At 50.9% G+C, this 15,529-nt stretch overlaps 1 protein-coding gene across 2 annotated transcripts in view; it reads left to right on the top strand.

The window, feature by feature from the left end:
* LOC141742172 (sodium- and chloride-dependent GABA transporter 2-like) overlaps positions 1 to 15,529 on the top strand; it is a 39,025-nt gene that overhangs the window by 19,138 nt on the left and 4,358 nt on the right. For both annotated transcript variants that reach the window (XM_074583795.1, XM_074583787.1), the window contains 4 exons: positions 2,124 to 2,258; positions 11,593 to 11,696; positions 14,579 to 14,703; positions 15,278 to 15,390. In XM_074583795.1, the coding sequence (XP_074439896.1) occupies positions 2,124 to 2,258; positions 11,593 to 11,696; positions 14,579 to 14,703; positions 15,278 to 15,390 (477 nt within the window). The remainder of the gene's footprint in view (positions 1 to 2,123; positions 2,259 to 11,592; positions 11,697 to 14,578; positions 14,704 to 15,277; positions 15,391 to 15,529) is intronic.

Below are 15,529 nucleotides of genomic sequence, written 5' to 3'. Positions count from 1 at the left end.
ATTCAGATGGAGTACATCAGAGTGGATCCAGAAGAAATCTCTTTTTGAATCGCTACTTAGATCATAATGAGTACCTAGGGGCAGAGCGAAGTTCGTTGTGTTGTCCAGGGAAACCATACGCTCATTCTTAGTAGGACCTCCTCTAATGCAGAAACTGCTATAGCTGTGGCAGACCCTGTAACCTCTGCTCAGGGATGGTGGGCCTTAGGTAGATTTTGAATCACTTCATTTTGGATGGATGGGCAGGCACAAGAAATAGATCATTTCACATCATTACATCTTGCGGTTCCTCAAGAGATGAGCTTTAGCGCTCTGGTGCGTAACTGCCCAAGCTGAGAAAAGAGCTGTGGGGTCATGTTCAGGGGAAGCGTGCTGATGTGGATCCTCACTCTGCACATCCACACAGGAAAAACCTGAAGGAGCAACATTTCTTTTTTGGCCTAGCATGATCATAGAATCATAGGGTTGGAAGGGACCTCTGGAGATCATCTAGTCCAACCCCCCTGCCACAGCAGGGTCACCTAGAGCAGGTTGCACAGGAACGCGTCCAGGCGGGTTTTAAACGTCTCCAGAGTTGGAGACTCCACCACCTCTCTGGGCAGCCTGTTCCAGTGCTCTGCCACCCTCAAAGGAAAGAAGTTCCTCCTCATGATTAGGTGGAACTTCCAATGTTTGAGTTTGTGCCCATTACCTCTTGTCCTGTCCCTGGGCACCACTGGAAAGAGCCTGACCCCATCCTCCTGACACCCACCCTTTAAGTATTTATAAGTGTTGATAAGATTCCCCCTCAGTTGTCTTTTTTGCAGACTAAAAAGACCCAAATCCCTCAACCTTTCTTCATAAGAGAGGTGTTCCAATCCCCTAATCGTCTTTGTAGCCCTTTGCTGCACCCTCTCCAGCAGTTCCCTGTCCCTCTTGAACCCAGGAGCCCAGAACTGGACACAGTACTCCAGGTGTGGCCTCACCAGGGTAGAGTAGAGGGGGAGGATGACCTCCCTTGACCTGCTGGCCACATTTTTCTTGATGCATCTTGATGATAAAACAGACTAAGCAACTTTTTTTTTTTTTTTCAAGGTGGTCAATAAATCTTGAAGGTGCGGGAGCAAAATGCAAAGGGATTAACGACAGTACTTGAATTGCCGGGGAGGCTGCATCAGCTCTTGACATTGGGTTGTTTGTGTGGGAACCACAGACCACAGCGTGTTGTTGTTGAGGTGTACTACTGCAATTAGCCATTGCAGTCCTGAAAATAACCCAGTAATCCCCAAATTAAATGTTATATTTACCAGATGTGCAGTCCCTGAAAGGATTAGCTGATACTGGCCTGCAGTGTTCCCCTAAGGGACACAGCTCCTTTGCTAGAGGAAGGGATTTCAACCCTACCTGAGTACGTCTGTGTTGCCCAGGGGCATAAAAAGCAAGAGGACACAAGCTAAAGGTCCTGCTCGGGTCTGAGTCCTTGGTGACAAGTCTGAGGCGCGCTGCCCTGCTCTGCCTGAAGTGCCCATGTTGGATATTTGAAAGGGGTCGACCTGAGGCAGCAGCTGCGAGTCGCTGCGGTGGGGGAGTGGTGGGCACAAGCCAGTTGCTGGTGCCAGCCCTGAGCTGGGGACCCCCAGTGTTGTCCCTGGCGGCCCTTTGGTAGCAATCATGTTTCAGGGTGTATCTCTTATCTGCACACCTCTTTACCCTTGCCACTAAATGTTGCAGAGAAGAGACTTTCTGTGTGTGACTCAGGCCTCTATTTGGGGTAGGGATGCGCAGATGGATACTGGAGAAAGCTCCTCCACCGAGGCACATAGATATCACACCGCTGGCTTCGGTGGAGCTACTCTGACTCCAACCCGATGACAGCCTGGCTTGGGGTCTGGATCGCTCTTAGGACTAGAAAGGTTTTCTCTGTCTCCAGACATGCCATGGTACGTCACAAGTTTCCTGGGTGCATTTTAAAATGCATTTCTTTCCACTGCAGGTGACAGCAAGGTGCTCGGCGAGGCAGCTTGACCCATCTCCGGCCGCTGCCCGTCTTCCCCACCCCAGGGGTCGGTGCTGTGCTGCCGTCCGGCTCTGTGTGCTCTGGCCTGTACTGCTTGTTCACACTTGTCCCTTCCTCCTCCTCCCAGGTGGTGTATTTCACGGCCACGTTCCCATACCTCATGCTGATCGTTCTGCTGATCAGGGGAGTCTCCCTGCCCGGGGCATCCCAGGGAATCCTGTTTTACCTTTATCCAGACCTCAGTCGTCTTGGGGACCCCCAGGTAAGGTGGAGGGGGGACCCAATGGCTGAGCTGTTGTACTTGCATGGATGCCTGTGGCTGTCCTCTTCTCTTCCTTTTCCTTTTCTCACTCTCTTTCTCCCAATTTCTTCTTTCTGTCCCCTCTTTTTCCCCCTCTGTGGGCATAAGGCGGGACTGTGATGTCGGTGTGTACTCTGATTGTCCCTGCGCTCTCTCACCCTCAGCCTTCACCTTTGTTGTTACCGTATTTGCTAGTCTGAGTTGGGTCTGAATTGCCCAGGGGTACGGGCAGTGGGATTTAACCCTTCATCATGAGTGGCGCCAGCTGTCCCCTCCACTTGGGGACACTCCTCTGCTGCGGAGGCAGCCAGTGGACGGCGTGCTGCTCTGCACCATGCCGGCCCTGCTCCTGGCATGCTCACTCCAGCTTCCCTGGGAAGCATGCTGGGTGCATGGATGGCGGGAGCAGTGGCACGCTGCAGCAGTTCCCCGGGACCCAGCTGCCCTCCTTGCCTCCCAGTCCCCAGTGGGAAATTCCTGCCTATCTGATGGGAGGGTCAGTGCCCGACTGCTGCTTTTAATCTCTTTGGGACAAGTTCTTCCATGTTAAATCCTGGCTCCAGCTGAGCCGCTGTACCAGCCTTTGTGTGAAGGTGTTTCCAAAGGAGATTAAAGGGTGCCTGCCTGGAAAATAGGCCAGCAAAACCCTTTGTAACCCCATTAACTCTTTCTGGTCTAGTCCCAGTGCTGCCTTCGTTATTAATTTTGCAAATGGGGACATAACTGCTGGTGGAGGACTGACTCCGGCTGATCCTGCCCTCCCTGATGGAGGAGAGAGGATCCCCGTTCCCTGTGGGTGGGGGTAGCAGCGTGTCAGGGGCTGCTGGGCATCCCTGTGTCTGCCCTGTGCCACCAGTGCAGTGTGGCTCTGTGCAAGTCAGTTTGACTTACGGCTTCCGATCCAGGGAGCTAAACACGAGTGTCTGGATTCTAGCTCCAGGCGGTCTGGTTTTTATCATGGGAAGGACTCTGAGGTCCTGCTCAGCTTTCTGGAAGTCGTTCTCTGGTCAAGGCTGCGCCTGGGCAGGGGGTGAAAACCCGCGTTTTACAGTGTCGGCTGCTCTCCTGGTTTGTCTGTGGACAGGAGGTGGGCAGGAGAGCTGCTCCTCGGTGTGAAGGTGCAGCAAGGCTCAGAAGGGAGTGAGGACAGGTCTGTGTATGCAGTGTTTGTGGCTCCATTCACGCCAAAGAGGTGCGAGAGGCTTCTAAAATGAAACAACGTTTTCAAACGGCGCTCATTCACTTATGAAGAGTCCTGTTGTTACTGTGGCTGTGTCGCCCGGGGGACTGAATTAAACCACTTCAGGCATGGCATGGTTTTGCTGGTACTAGCTGTGTCCTTATTAGGTCCGTCCTGGCAAACTTTTCCAATTACAGCCTGAGCTTCAGAAGCACAGCTTCCTTCCAGCCTGGAAAATGCTAATGCGCTGGTGGAAAGGCAGAGTAACCCTTCAGAGCAAGAGGATGGCTTGTCCTCCAGTGGGGGAGGAAAACTGGCTCCTGCCTCCCCGTCTCCATTCCCGGATTAACGCTTCACTTCTGCAGGAGAAAAGCCGGAGTCAGTAGCGGTGGTTGCCTTCCTCCACTGTGCTTTAACTGTCCTACCGAACCAAGTGGCAGGGCTCGGAGTTTCTCTTGTGTTTTCCCATCAGAGAGGGAAGGGAAGGGTTAGTGCCCCAAGGCCCACGCGTGTGCGGCAGTGCCCCCCTCTCTCTGTGCAGGGACAGCGTGAGTCCTGCCAGCCCATCGGGGCCAAGTCGATTATAATTGATTTGTGCTCAGAGGACGGCGAGCTGTAATTGTTTACCCGCCATCCTGCACTGCCCGGAAAAATAGAAGCTTCTATAGTGCCTGGGAAGGGATTCTGGAAATTAAAAAAAAATTAATAAAAATAATAATAAAAAAAAATACCCTCTTCAATCTGAGCCTTATGATAAGTTGTCTCAAGGGGAGGTTTAAACAAAGGGCAAATAATATACAAGCAGACAAAATCAAAACTCCTTTAAAGTATATGAAAAACTAGGTGAAAAGAGGGGATGAATTATTTAGCAGATTCTACCAGGGGAGCAGCAGCAGCCGAGATGTGAGTAAGTGTCAGAATATCAGACTGGTGTGTGAAAATCATTGCTTTTCACCTGCCAAACGACCTTGGACAAAACTGGGAAATCCTGTCTACGAGAGCTCAGGCTAGCTGATTGATGGTGGTCTCTTCAGCCACGAAGTCTACGGTGCCCTAAATCTTCCTGCACCTTCATTTTCTAAATCTAGGAAATGCTTATAATTAAAATGGTAAATAAAATGCCAGTTGATAGGTAGATCAGACTACACAGAGAAACTGCCAAACAAAACTTTTGAATAATGAAGTCCAGTTCTGCTCAAATACAAGCAGATAACAGCAAAACCTCCAGAGAGGGGATCTATTTTGAACTAAAAAGTCAAAAGAGCAACCCCATAGTTTGTTTTTTATTTGTATAATATTTAGTATTATGATGTTAGCATGTCAGCCATTACTAGGCCCAAATTTTCCCCCCCCTCCTTGATTGCATTTTCTGTGCTCTAAAAGCTTCCTACTTATTTCATAGTGTGGGATGTGTTTTAACCGAAAGGGGGTCTCGGGGTTGTTCACCACTCCCACTTTCGATCATTCCATCCGTTGCAATTATCTTTGCAGCAGTTTTATCAATTGTTTATTTCAGTAGATAACGCTGGGGATTTACGGATGTGATTAAGGAGAGGGATGCGCAGTGTGATCCACTAGCAGGAAGCTGAAACGAGAGGAATTCAGAGTAGAAATAAGGTTTAAGTGTGGGAAACTTCATTAGAAGAACTTTTCTCAGGCGCTGGCAGGCTCTCCGTCGCTTGGTGCTTTCATACCACAACCAGGCACTGTTTTAATAGACAGATTTAAAGAGAAGACTGATGGGCTTGATGGAGAAAGTGCCGGCTGCGTGTTTGGGTTTGCTTTAAAGAGGAGAAATATAACGGTCTTCTTTCACTCTGGTATCGTCTCAAGTGATTTTAGCTAAATTTCATTAGATTTAATGAGTGAGAATGAAGGAGGAGTTAAATTCAGCAGCCTCTGAGTATAATACCCCCCTCTGGAAAAGCAGCGAATGTTTCTCAAAACCTCCCACTCTTGTTTTCCTCTTGAAATTTCCAGAAAACCCACCACCTTGCTGTATATGCTTGTACTTTATCTATCATATAAAGGAAGAATTTTCTCTGACGAGCCGCTTCCCATCCAGCCCAGATGTGCCAAAGGAACTGGTGGGGTCTGTGCCCCTGGTCCTGGTGGCAGGGAAGCACCGGTGGTGCTGAGGACCTGCAGAGGACCTACAGCTCTGCAGACACCCCATAAGCAGTCCCCACCACGGCACTGGACACCTGACCCTGCGCAGAGCCATGCCGGAGAGCCCTGACTTGCTCTGTGCAGCTAAATTCAGAGTGTTACCTTCATCCAACCTCTGCTAATCATTGTCTCCCCCTCTCTCATCCGGACTACTTTTCTAATAACCTTCCCTACGTCCCTCTCATTTTCTTGCACCCATTTCCGTGGTGATCGCTTTCTGGAGAAGCGTTTGCCCCTGCAGGGTCCCCGCTAGCTCCTGCTTCCTGATGGATGTGGCAGGAATGGGAAGCAAGAGATGAAGATGCCCCCGGCTCTTTGGGGGGCTGCCCGCTGTGCCTGTGGCCGGAGAGGGAGGCTGCTGGCGTCCGCCTCATGGTTTGCACCGGAGCAGCTCTTGCTGCCGAGGCTGCGCTGAGGATAAGTCCCTCGGACCACCACAGGGAGGACGGGAGGTGTGTGCATCTTGCAGGGCTGTGACCTGCTGGGTTAACCATGGGCCCCTGTAGCCACGCTGGGGAAAGGGTCAGCGCCCCCAGATCCTCTCCAAATTCAGGCCCCTCCTGCCGCTGCTCTGTGGCCAGCGAGCTCTGCTGCTTCCCAGCAAGAGGGGAGGGCGACTGTGGGCCTGCTAAATATTATTTGTTCCCCTTATTTATTTTTTTCCCAGCAAGCCTTTAACTTGACCCCACGCGCTCGGTTTGTGCTGTTGCCGGCCCCCCGCTTCCCCTTCCTGAAGGCGAGTGTGTTTGTTTTCGTGCCGGAGGGTGACCCGCTGTGCCTGTGCGTGGATACGTGTGCCGGCGGGGCTGCTGCTGGCACCGTGGACTTGCCCCGTGCCCCACAGCCCCGGCAGAGGGTCCGCAAAGGGTCTGCAAGCCCCGGCACCGCTGCAGTCCTTGTCTGGGGGACGGAGGGCAGGTACAGGGCCATCAGGGAGGGAGCGCTGGCAGTCCTCTCCTCCCCCTTGCTGGAGCAGCGCATCCTCGTGGGGTGGACCACAGCTGTATTTACCTTGCGGGGCTTCCTCCTCCCAGCCTCTCACCAGCCCCACTGGCGTGGGACCCATGTGGCTGGGGCAGCCCTGCTGGGTCTGATCTCAGCGCTGACATAGCAGGAAAGAATAAAGCTGTCTGACTGTCCGCCTGCAAGCAGCAGGGCAGGGAGGACAGTAAAGCCTGGCTTCCCAGTCAGCAAGGAGCATCCCTGAGAGCATCCCTCACCCCTCTGCGCCACCCTGGGGCAGGCAGCTGTGCTCTTCGGGATGAACCAGAAACCTGTTTGTTTTCTTGTGGTGTTTGAAGAAACCCAGCAGTGGGAGGGCTCTCTGGGTGTAAAATGTCCCTGTGGGTCAGCGGGTGCCCCGAGGTGGAGGGGTTACTTGATGTCAGGGCATCATGAGGTCCTTGAGTGCCGGCACAGGAAGAAAACTGGGGAAAAAGTGCCCCGTCCCCCACTCCCAAGGAGTCCAAGGATGTATTTTCCAAACAGCTGGGGCTTGGGGCTGGGAATGTGATGTTTTGCTTGGCATAGGGAGGGCAGAAGGACCAGGAACGCTTTACGGAAATGTCAGTGTCTTGTTCCCTGCCTCGTCTCTTCTGGGGTAAATGAGGAGGAGGGAAGGTGCTGGCCTGGGCTCTGCAGCACAGCGGTGGGCTCTTTGCAGCAGGGCCCCAGGGCTGCGCAGCCTGGTGCCACCGCAGTGCTGTGGGATATGGACTGGGTCTTTGGGCTGGGGCCTGTGGGCCAGTCCTGAATGAAGGGGAAAAGGCAATAATCTGGGAATGGAGCTCTGGGCGTCTTGAGGTGAAATCTCAGGAATCAAGATCTCCCCTTGTAAGGCTGGGCTGAAGTGAGGTGTTTGCATGGTGCGGCTGGTGGGCAGCACTAGCGCCATGGGCTGAGCTGTGAGCTGTGGTGCTGGGAGGGAAAGAAATACTGGTTGAACTGCAGCTCAAGACTTGGGGTGGTCTTTGCTCTCTGCTCTGCATTACACTGAGTTGTTCAGCCTGGAGAAGTGAAGGCTCCAGGGAGACATTTATTGTGGCCTTCCAGTACCTAAAGGGGGCCCTATGGGAAAGATGGGGAGGGACCCTTTATCAGGGAGTGTCATGACAGGACGAGGGGTAAGGGTTTCAAACTGAAAGAGAGTAGATTTAGATTGGATATCAGGAAGAAATTCTTTACTGTGAGGGTGGTGAGGCACTGGAACCAGTTGCCCAGGGAAGTTGTGGATGCCCCATCCCTGGAAGTGTTCAAGGCCAGGCTGGATGGGGCTTTGAGCAGCCTGGTCTAGTGGGAGGTGTCCCTGCCCAGGGCAGGGGGTTGGAACTAGATGATCTTTAAGGTCCCTTCCAACCTGAACCATTCTATGATTCTGTGTACCCACTTTGGGCTGTGTCATCTCTGCTTGCTGATCGGGACAGTTTGGCGCTTCTCAGCATGGCACCTGTATTTGATGTATGAGATACACTGGGGTTCAATAATATTTTCCTTGAAATGGTCTTTACTGTTATTTGTAAGTGCTTTGAGCTCTTCCTAAGGAAGGATCTGTTTCAGTACAGGGGGCTATTAAATTCCAGTACATGTAATAAAGCGAATATTGCTGAGAAAATTAAGGGGTGAAGGAATATGTCCTCTTATAGGCCATAACCATCTTGGATAACTGCAGCTCAGGTGTGAAGGCTTTGGCTAAAAACAGAGAGTAGGAGGCTATTACAAAGGGGAGTAAACAACATGTTCAAGGAAATTGAATTATGAATTAAATAAACTGGATGGCTTAGAAAACTGCAGACAACAATCAAATCAAAATACCCATGCTGCCAATGTGCCAGCGAAATCTGAACAGGATAAACTTTACCGGTCTCTTTGGGAGCAGTGGCCAGAGAACAGCAGCACACTTTCATCTGCAGGGAAAAGAGAGCCCTGCCTGACCCCAGCGAGCCCCTTTAGTCAGAGTGGAAATATTAAAATAATGAGAGGCTGTTGATCAGCAGCACAGGAGGGAAAGGGGGGTTGTCTTGGAAGGGCTGAAAAAAACGTTTCTCTGAGTCACTGCAGGGAGAGAAGTGAGCACAGGCAGCAGGTTGGGGAGGGAAGATTTGGGTTGCTGTTTTTGCAAGCAAGTGGTCTGTGTAGCTTCCGTGAACCCCCAGGGCCAGGTGGGCAGTGGTGCTTCTCATGAGGGGCTTGAGGAGGAGGCTGGACCACAGATGGGCTGAGGCTCCTTCTGACCCCAGTGATCCTGCGGTCCTGGGAGTTGCTGCCACTGCTTGGATCCATCCCTAGTGGGTCAGGAGCACCCATGGCATCAGCCCTGTTGCAGTCCATTGGCCCCCAGGCAATTTGGGAACTGCCGGGGGACTGGAAAGGACAGAAAGGTGGCTTGGTCTTTCGCTGAAGAGCTGCAGTTAACTTTTAAAATGGGAAATAAAGTGCATGCAGCCTGAGCTGATGGTCACAGTTGTGCTGACTAAGTAGGATCATAAGCTCTGCAAGCCAAGCTTAGCTTTATTTACAGTTTCAGCCACAGGCTGCCTTGCTTCAAATGGGAGCATATGCTAAGGCAGGTGCTGTATTCCCTCAAGAAATCCCTTTGGGGCTGGGCTCCCACAGAGCCCAGTGTGCACCCCACGGGTGTTGTGTTGAGCAGAGCAGGCAGCGAAGCAGGGAGCCTGCAGACCCCACGCTGGTCTCTGCTGCACGGTCGGGGGTATCACTGGGTTTTAGAAATGAGCCACTTCATAAGCCACAGAGCTAATGAAGCATGGTGTCTTGATGTTTGGCTTCTACCATGGCTGGTAAAGCACCAGTTCTTTTCCTGTCCCTGGGATATTTCTCATGTCTCTTGCTTGTGTAATTTATCTGATATTTAACACTGGTTGACTCTTCCTCCCTGTAGCTTTCTACTCAGTGGGGATGCTGGGTTCCTGTCTTTTTCCTGTTTTGAACAGTTCCCTGACTGTTTTGAAATTCATAAGTAGTTGATATCCTTGAGGTTTCTACCAACTGTTAAATCTGATTGAAACTTGTCAAGTGGGTCCAATGTTATGGCAAGCATGGGGTAGGCAGCTTGATGGCAAAAGTCTTGTTATCTTGACAAATTGGAATACAAGGGCTCCAAAATCCATGAGGGGTTGTGATTTGAGCTTGAATTTGATGGAAAAACAGAGCTCTAGCAATGAACAGCAAAATAAAAAGCAGACCTAACAAAACATTTCACCATGATCTGTGCAAAGATGCTTAAATTATTGATGCAAAGGTGTCAGTTGGTCCCTCTCACCTCAGTGCCTTACTGTGCCTAAAAAGTAGCTGAAAAGTGAAGGCTCTGCCCTTACTGCCCACAAACACAGTGATGCTTTAGGAATCAATTATAAAAAAGGCTTTGTTTTTCTTTCTAATCTTTTTGAAATGCAAAAATGACCTAAAACCCTGTTCTCTAAACTTACCTCCCCATGCAGCTCCTCCAAAAAGAGTAAAATACACCAAGACCAATTACTTTTTCAATGACCCAGTGCCTTGAACTAGCAGTCCCAGTCCCACCTCATCAAGTGTCCCTTTTCATTCTATAAATCAGAGATTTGATCTGACTCCCTGTGAAATTGTGAACAGGGGTTTCATGGTCCGAAGGGAAGGTGGTGGGGCTGAAGCTGCTTGCAGGACAGTCAGGGAGAGCAGTTTAACCAAATCTAGCCCTAGAAGAACTTTGCTTTCTCTCCCCATGGACAGCGCTGCTGGGTCTTGCAGCTATGGGCAGCAAGAGGATTCGTTCCTTGCAGCTGCCCCTTGAGTTAAAAACAGAATTTCCTCCAGAAAATCACAGCTAATGGGATTGTAACATCCCTTTGTAAGGCCGGTCAGCGTAGCAAGGAGAAGAGGTAAATAGGAAAAAATAGACTGGTGTTTGCCAGTGCTCACCAGCACTGCTACTCTGGAGAACAAGGGTATGGCCAAACGGAGGCTTTGGTCATTAAAGTTGTCCCGGTAATACTTCTGTTTTTCTTTCCTGGCTAGCTTCTCTTCTGTGTCTAGAATGTGGCTGCCCTTCAGGGTTGGTTGAATGATTGTCTTATCTCTCTTTTATAAACCCCTTAGGAAGAAAGATCTTAGGAAACAGAGGGTTTGATTAATAATCTTTGTCATTGCTCCATTTCTCACTGTTGGTTCCTGCTTTTGCTGTTCTCTGCAGAAGGCAGTGGTGGGCGGTTGCATTGGTGACTGCACACAGCTAGGCTTTCAGATCAAATTTGGCATTGACAAATGTCAGCCTCGGAGCACTGGGATGTGTTATTGACAGTGAGAGCGAAGTGGAGTTCAAAGGTGCCTCGTGGGACTAACGGAGTTCTTGTATTTTCTTTTAGGAGCTGTCTTTTGCAAACAACTCTGTTTATTTCTAGTGCTTCTCACCTCCCCTGTTAATTTTCTTTTAAGTTTTGGAGACTTTAAATTAGGTCTTGGAGAGAAGGGCCACAAGGGCCACCATCAGAAGCTTTATGTACCTGTGCCACCCAGTGGGAGACCAGGCTTGCCCAAAGCAAGGCCACCTCCTCTGCTAGCAGAGGGCTCCTTCAGCTCTCTTGGAAACTGTTTGTTTTGTCTCCTGTTGCTGGGAGGCTCTGAGGGGTCTCAGGGTTCTGCAGATTTGTCCAAGGAAGAAAGAGATGATGATGAAGAGCTATATGTGCTGTGGTTTTGCAAGGCTCCTGGTGCATCCCTTCCCTTTAGCACTTTTAGCACCCCCTGGGTGCCTCACTGAGCACTGTAATTCCCGGCACTGTATAATCTGCCCCTAGAAAAGACTCGTCTAAATGCTGGGTTTTGCTGACCTCCTGATCATTGGACTTTCTGCTGGTTACGGCGGCCCCTGGGGCACTGCCTCTTCGCATCCATGCAGTGTCTGTGCTCTGTGCTGGCCTTGTCTTCTCACCTGTGTTTGCATCTCCCTTGCAGGTCTGGATGGATGCAGGCACTCAAATCTTCTTTTCGTATGCAATTTGTCTGGGATGCCTGACAGCTCTGGGCAGCTATAACAAATACCATAACAACTGCTACAGGTAACTGGAGCACGGCTCTGCTGCCTAGAGCCTTCCCCTCCCTGAACATCAGTGCACATAGGCTGGTGAACTGCTGGAGGCTACTGGCCTTTTGAAGTGTTGTGTTTTCTGTTTCTACTCAAGGCATAAGAAAACTCTTTCCAGGTGTTTTGTCTCCAAATCCAGCTCTCTTTGCTTTCTACCTAAGGGAACTTGCTGTCCATACTATGGATAACAAACCCCTCTTCCACACTATCTGAGACCCAGCACAGTCAGATCCTCTTCAGTAGCTTTGTGGCCCCAGCCCACACCACAGCCTCCCCTATTACATGGGTGCATGAGTAGCAATAGAGGAAGCAGAGCTGTGAGATCTAATGGGTCTAGACTGCAGTCCTTTCACCTTGTGATTTGTCCTTCCTAGGTTCATTTGGACCTAGCGTCTTGCAGAGTTGTCAGTGCTCTGGATTCCTATGTGTTACTTATGGTCTATATATAAGCCTGCAGATATGACTTCTGTTTCTTGCGTACTCTCCCTATGCTGGACCGCCCTTGAACAGAGGTGGGCCAGGTTGCCAGATAGGTTCAGGCTGTCAAGTTGAAGTGGTCAGGTGAAAATAAACTCACCTTGCTGTAGATGTGTGCAGCATCTGGATGATCTGCATTCCCAGGAGTAAAATGCCTAGGGTAAGTGGAAGACGCCGCCTCTAGATAAAACTACTCATCTCTCATCCCACCCTTTCTCTGCTGACCACGTTGCTCCTGGCACTGGGTTCTTCTCCCATCTTTTAAATTTAGAATTGTGGTTGTTGCAATGGAAGGGCCAGGCAGAACACTGGCTCCATGGTCCTTGCTTGGCATCTTTCTCTCTCTTCACCTTAGAAGATGTTCACTCCTGCTGTAGGGATGCCTCTCCAACAGCAGCTGGGCTGGGACTCCTCTTCCTTTTCATGTCCCTTCTCCCAGATGCAGTTTTGAGAGAAAAAGCTGTAGGAAAAGAAGAGATAATGGATCTGCCTCTGGCCTGCTGCATGTCTTTGGGAATTAGCCCATTCCATCTCCAGTCTAGATGTGTAGCATGGAGATGATGACAGGGGCTGCTTAGCAGCGAGGTTATGAAGAGCTTTTGTAGCTGCAGCTGGGAGTGCTACAGAAAGAGGTGAGATGTCTGTTTTCTCACAGATCCTTTGTGCTGTTTGGCTTTGCTAGGGAAATTGTTCTTAGTTTTGGTGTCAAACCTCCGACCAGCCCATTCCCAGGCACGGACCCAGTTTTAATGAGTCGGTCCTGTGCTCTGCAGCCTTGGTTTGTGTGGAAGACAGGACAAGGCTTTAACAGGGCAAAGGGATACCAGCATGGTGCCTCACCCAGTTATCCCAGGCTAGGTGTAACCTTTGGTGACCTGGAAAAGGAAGTGGGAAGAAGGAACCATTGTTCATATGGCAGCAGTCCAAGATGGCACGAAACAGCATAGACCATTTCTTGTTTTCTGGGACAGTAAGGGATATCATCAGTGCTCCCTGGCTCCCTTTCGGGTTAAAATCTGGAGAGACCTCTTCCTCTGGCCATTCCCCACATGTTATCCTCCACCATGACACCCCTTCCCACCTGCCAGGTGACTGGAGAGCACCTCCCAGCCCATGCCTTTCCAAGGAGGGTTTGAGCTGTCATGCATACGTCCAGGGGAAAGAGGGAGAAATACTGGGAAGGAAGAAGAACTATTTGAAACAAATGTGAGTTTATACAAAATGACTGAGAATGTAATTTGAGTGGACAGCAGGCGGTTTATAGCAACTGGAGAAATGAGGTTCTGGCGTGGGCTTCCCATTGGGTTAGCTGAGCTTGGTGGAGCGTCACCCTCCTTACCAGCCAGGAGATCTGAGGGGACTCACCCTGTAGGTCTCTTTCAGTCTCTCCTGCCTTAGAAGTGCAAAGGCAGAGCAATGGTGTTAGGTGCTGTGCAGTCCCTGCCAATGCAGAGAGCTGTGTTTTGGAAGGAATAATCTGAATTTTTACAGTGTAGGGGTTCTGCGTGAACTGTAATTTCTCTCTAGAAATGTTTGCAGACTGTGAATAGATCTAGTTTAATGTGCAGGGAGGAGCACAAAGCCCCCATAATGCTAGGTACCTAAAGACTGATACAGAAAATCACACTGGATTTGCAGAGTAGCATTTAATAAAGTTGGAGTGGGCCATGAAATGCCAGAAGGGATGCGTTCAGTTTGGTTCAGAATATCTCAGAAAGATGTTGCAAATGTTATTGTTGTCCCCAGGGTTGCAGTCACAAGAGGACTAGGGAGACTGGAGCATGAAGAGGAATTGGATAGATAAAAGATGCTTAGTTTAAAGCATAGATGGATAAGAACGAGATGAAACAGAGACAAAAGGGAATAGATCAGAGAAAATAAATTGGATGGCTCTGTCCATCTTTTTCTCATAATGCCAGGACCAGGACATATCTAGTAGTGCTGAGAACTAAGAAGATTATAACTGGTCTGAGAAATCTATTAACCAAAAAAAACCCCGTGTCCCCTTATCAGAAAAAGTAATCTCTGGTACTCTCTGCTACAGGAAGGACCAGAAGAGAGAGAGGAAAGAAGAAAAAAAATCAGGCATTTAGATGTGTAGCAAGACTATCTTATGAGTGAGGAGCTTAGGTGAGGAATGCAACCTCATGCTGTCCTTGGAGAAGGCTTTCCCTGGGGGAGACCCTGCTGTGTTGCCTACCCTGGGACATCCTCCTGCAGCTCCTGGTGCTGAGCTGAGCTGTGGGGGTGCTGGGAGAGAGGGGCTGCCGTGGACACAGTGGCTGCCAGGGGAGAGCAGGTGCTGCCTGGGGGGCCTGCCATGGGGTGTGGGTCATACCTGGACCCCCACCCGGCTGATGCTGTTTCCCCTCCTCCCAGGGACTGCGTGGCCCTCTGCTTCCTCAACAGCGGCACCAGCTTTGTGGCCGGCTTTGCCATCTTCTCAATCCTGGGCTTCATGGCGGAGGAGCAGGGTGTGCCCATCGCTGAGGTGGCCGAATCGGGTGAGTGGGGCTGCAGTGGGATGGGGCTGCTGCCGGGATGCTGCTGTTTGGCCCCCCTCGGCAAAGGGAGCGTGCCCACAGGATACCCGCCATGGGGCAAACCATATTGCAGCTGCAGGTTCCCATCCTGGCGGGCAGCTCTGCTTTCTGCCTCCAAAAACCAGGGAGACACAAATGCACGTTCATGAAATATTAAGATGCAATGGCCGTGTCTTGAGGTCAATGTAAGATGCCAATAAGGGTTAGGCAGCTGCTGTCTCTTGGTGCGGGGGTGAGGTGCCTGCATGGCATATGCCCAGGCTTGTGCCGCGCTCCTCTGGGCTCAGAGGCTTTCCCAGGCTCCCAGTACTTGCCATGGCGATGCAGCCGGAGCTTGCTGTGTCCCCATTTCCCTCCCTTCCTGCTGGGCTCCTCCGCTCCTCGAGGAGCCTGGGTTTTCATGCACAGCGCTGGTATAACTGGAGCGAGAGGGCTGCATGGCTTCAGGCTGTGCCATGGCTGGGTGGCTGCCTCCGGTAGGTGTGTGCCAGCCGTGCCCTGCCGTTGCCTGCTCTGAAAGCCCTTCTCCCTGCAGGGCCTGGCCTGGCATTCATCGCCTACCCTCGGGCTGTGGTCATGCTGCCCTTCTCCCCGCTCTGGGCGTGTTTCTTCTTCCTGATGGTTGTTTTGCTGGGACTGGACAGCCAGGTAAAGGCGCAGGGGCAGGGCAATTCCCTGCCAGACGAAAGCCACTGTCCCTTTGGGACAGTGAACTTGGCTTGAGGGGGAAACAGTGGGGCTGGGGAGCTGGTCAGGACAGGCTGACAGAGGCGGCGTCTCTTTGCTT

The sequence above is a fragment of the Larus michahellis genome, chromosome 1 (assembly GCF_964199755.1).
Source record: "Larus michahellis chromosome 1, bLarMic1.1, whole genome shotgun sequence".
Taxonomy (NCBI): Eukaryota; Metazoa; Chordata; class Aves; order Charadriiformes; family Laridae; genus Larus; species Larus michahellis.
This window is presented reverse-complemented; position numbering and strand designations above follow the sequence as displayed.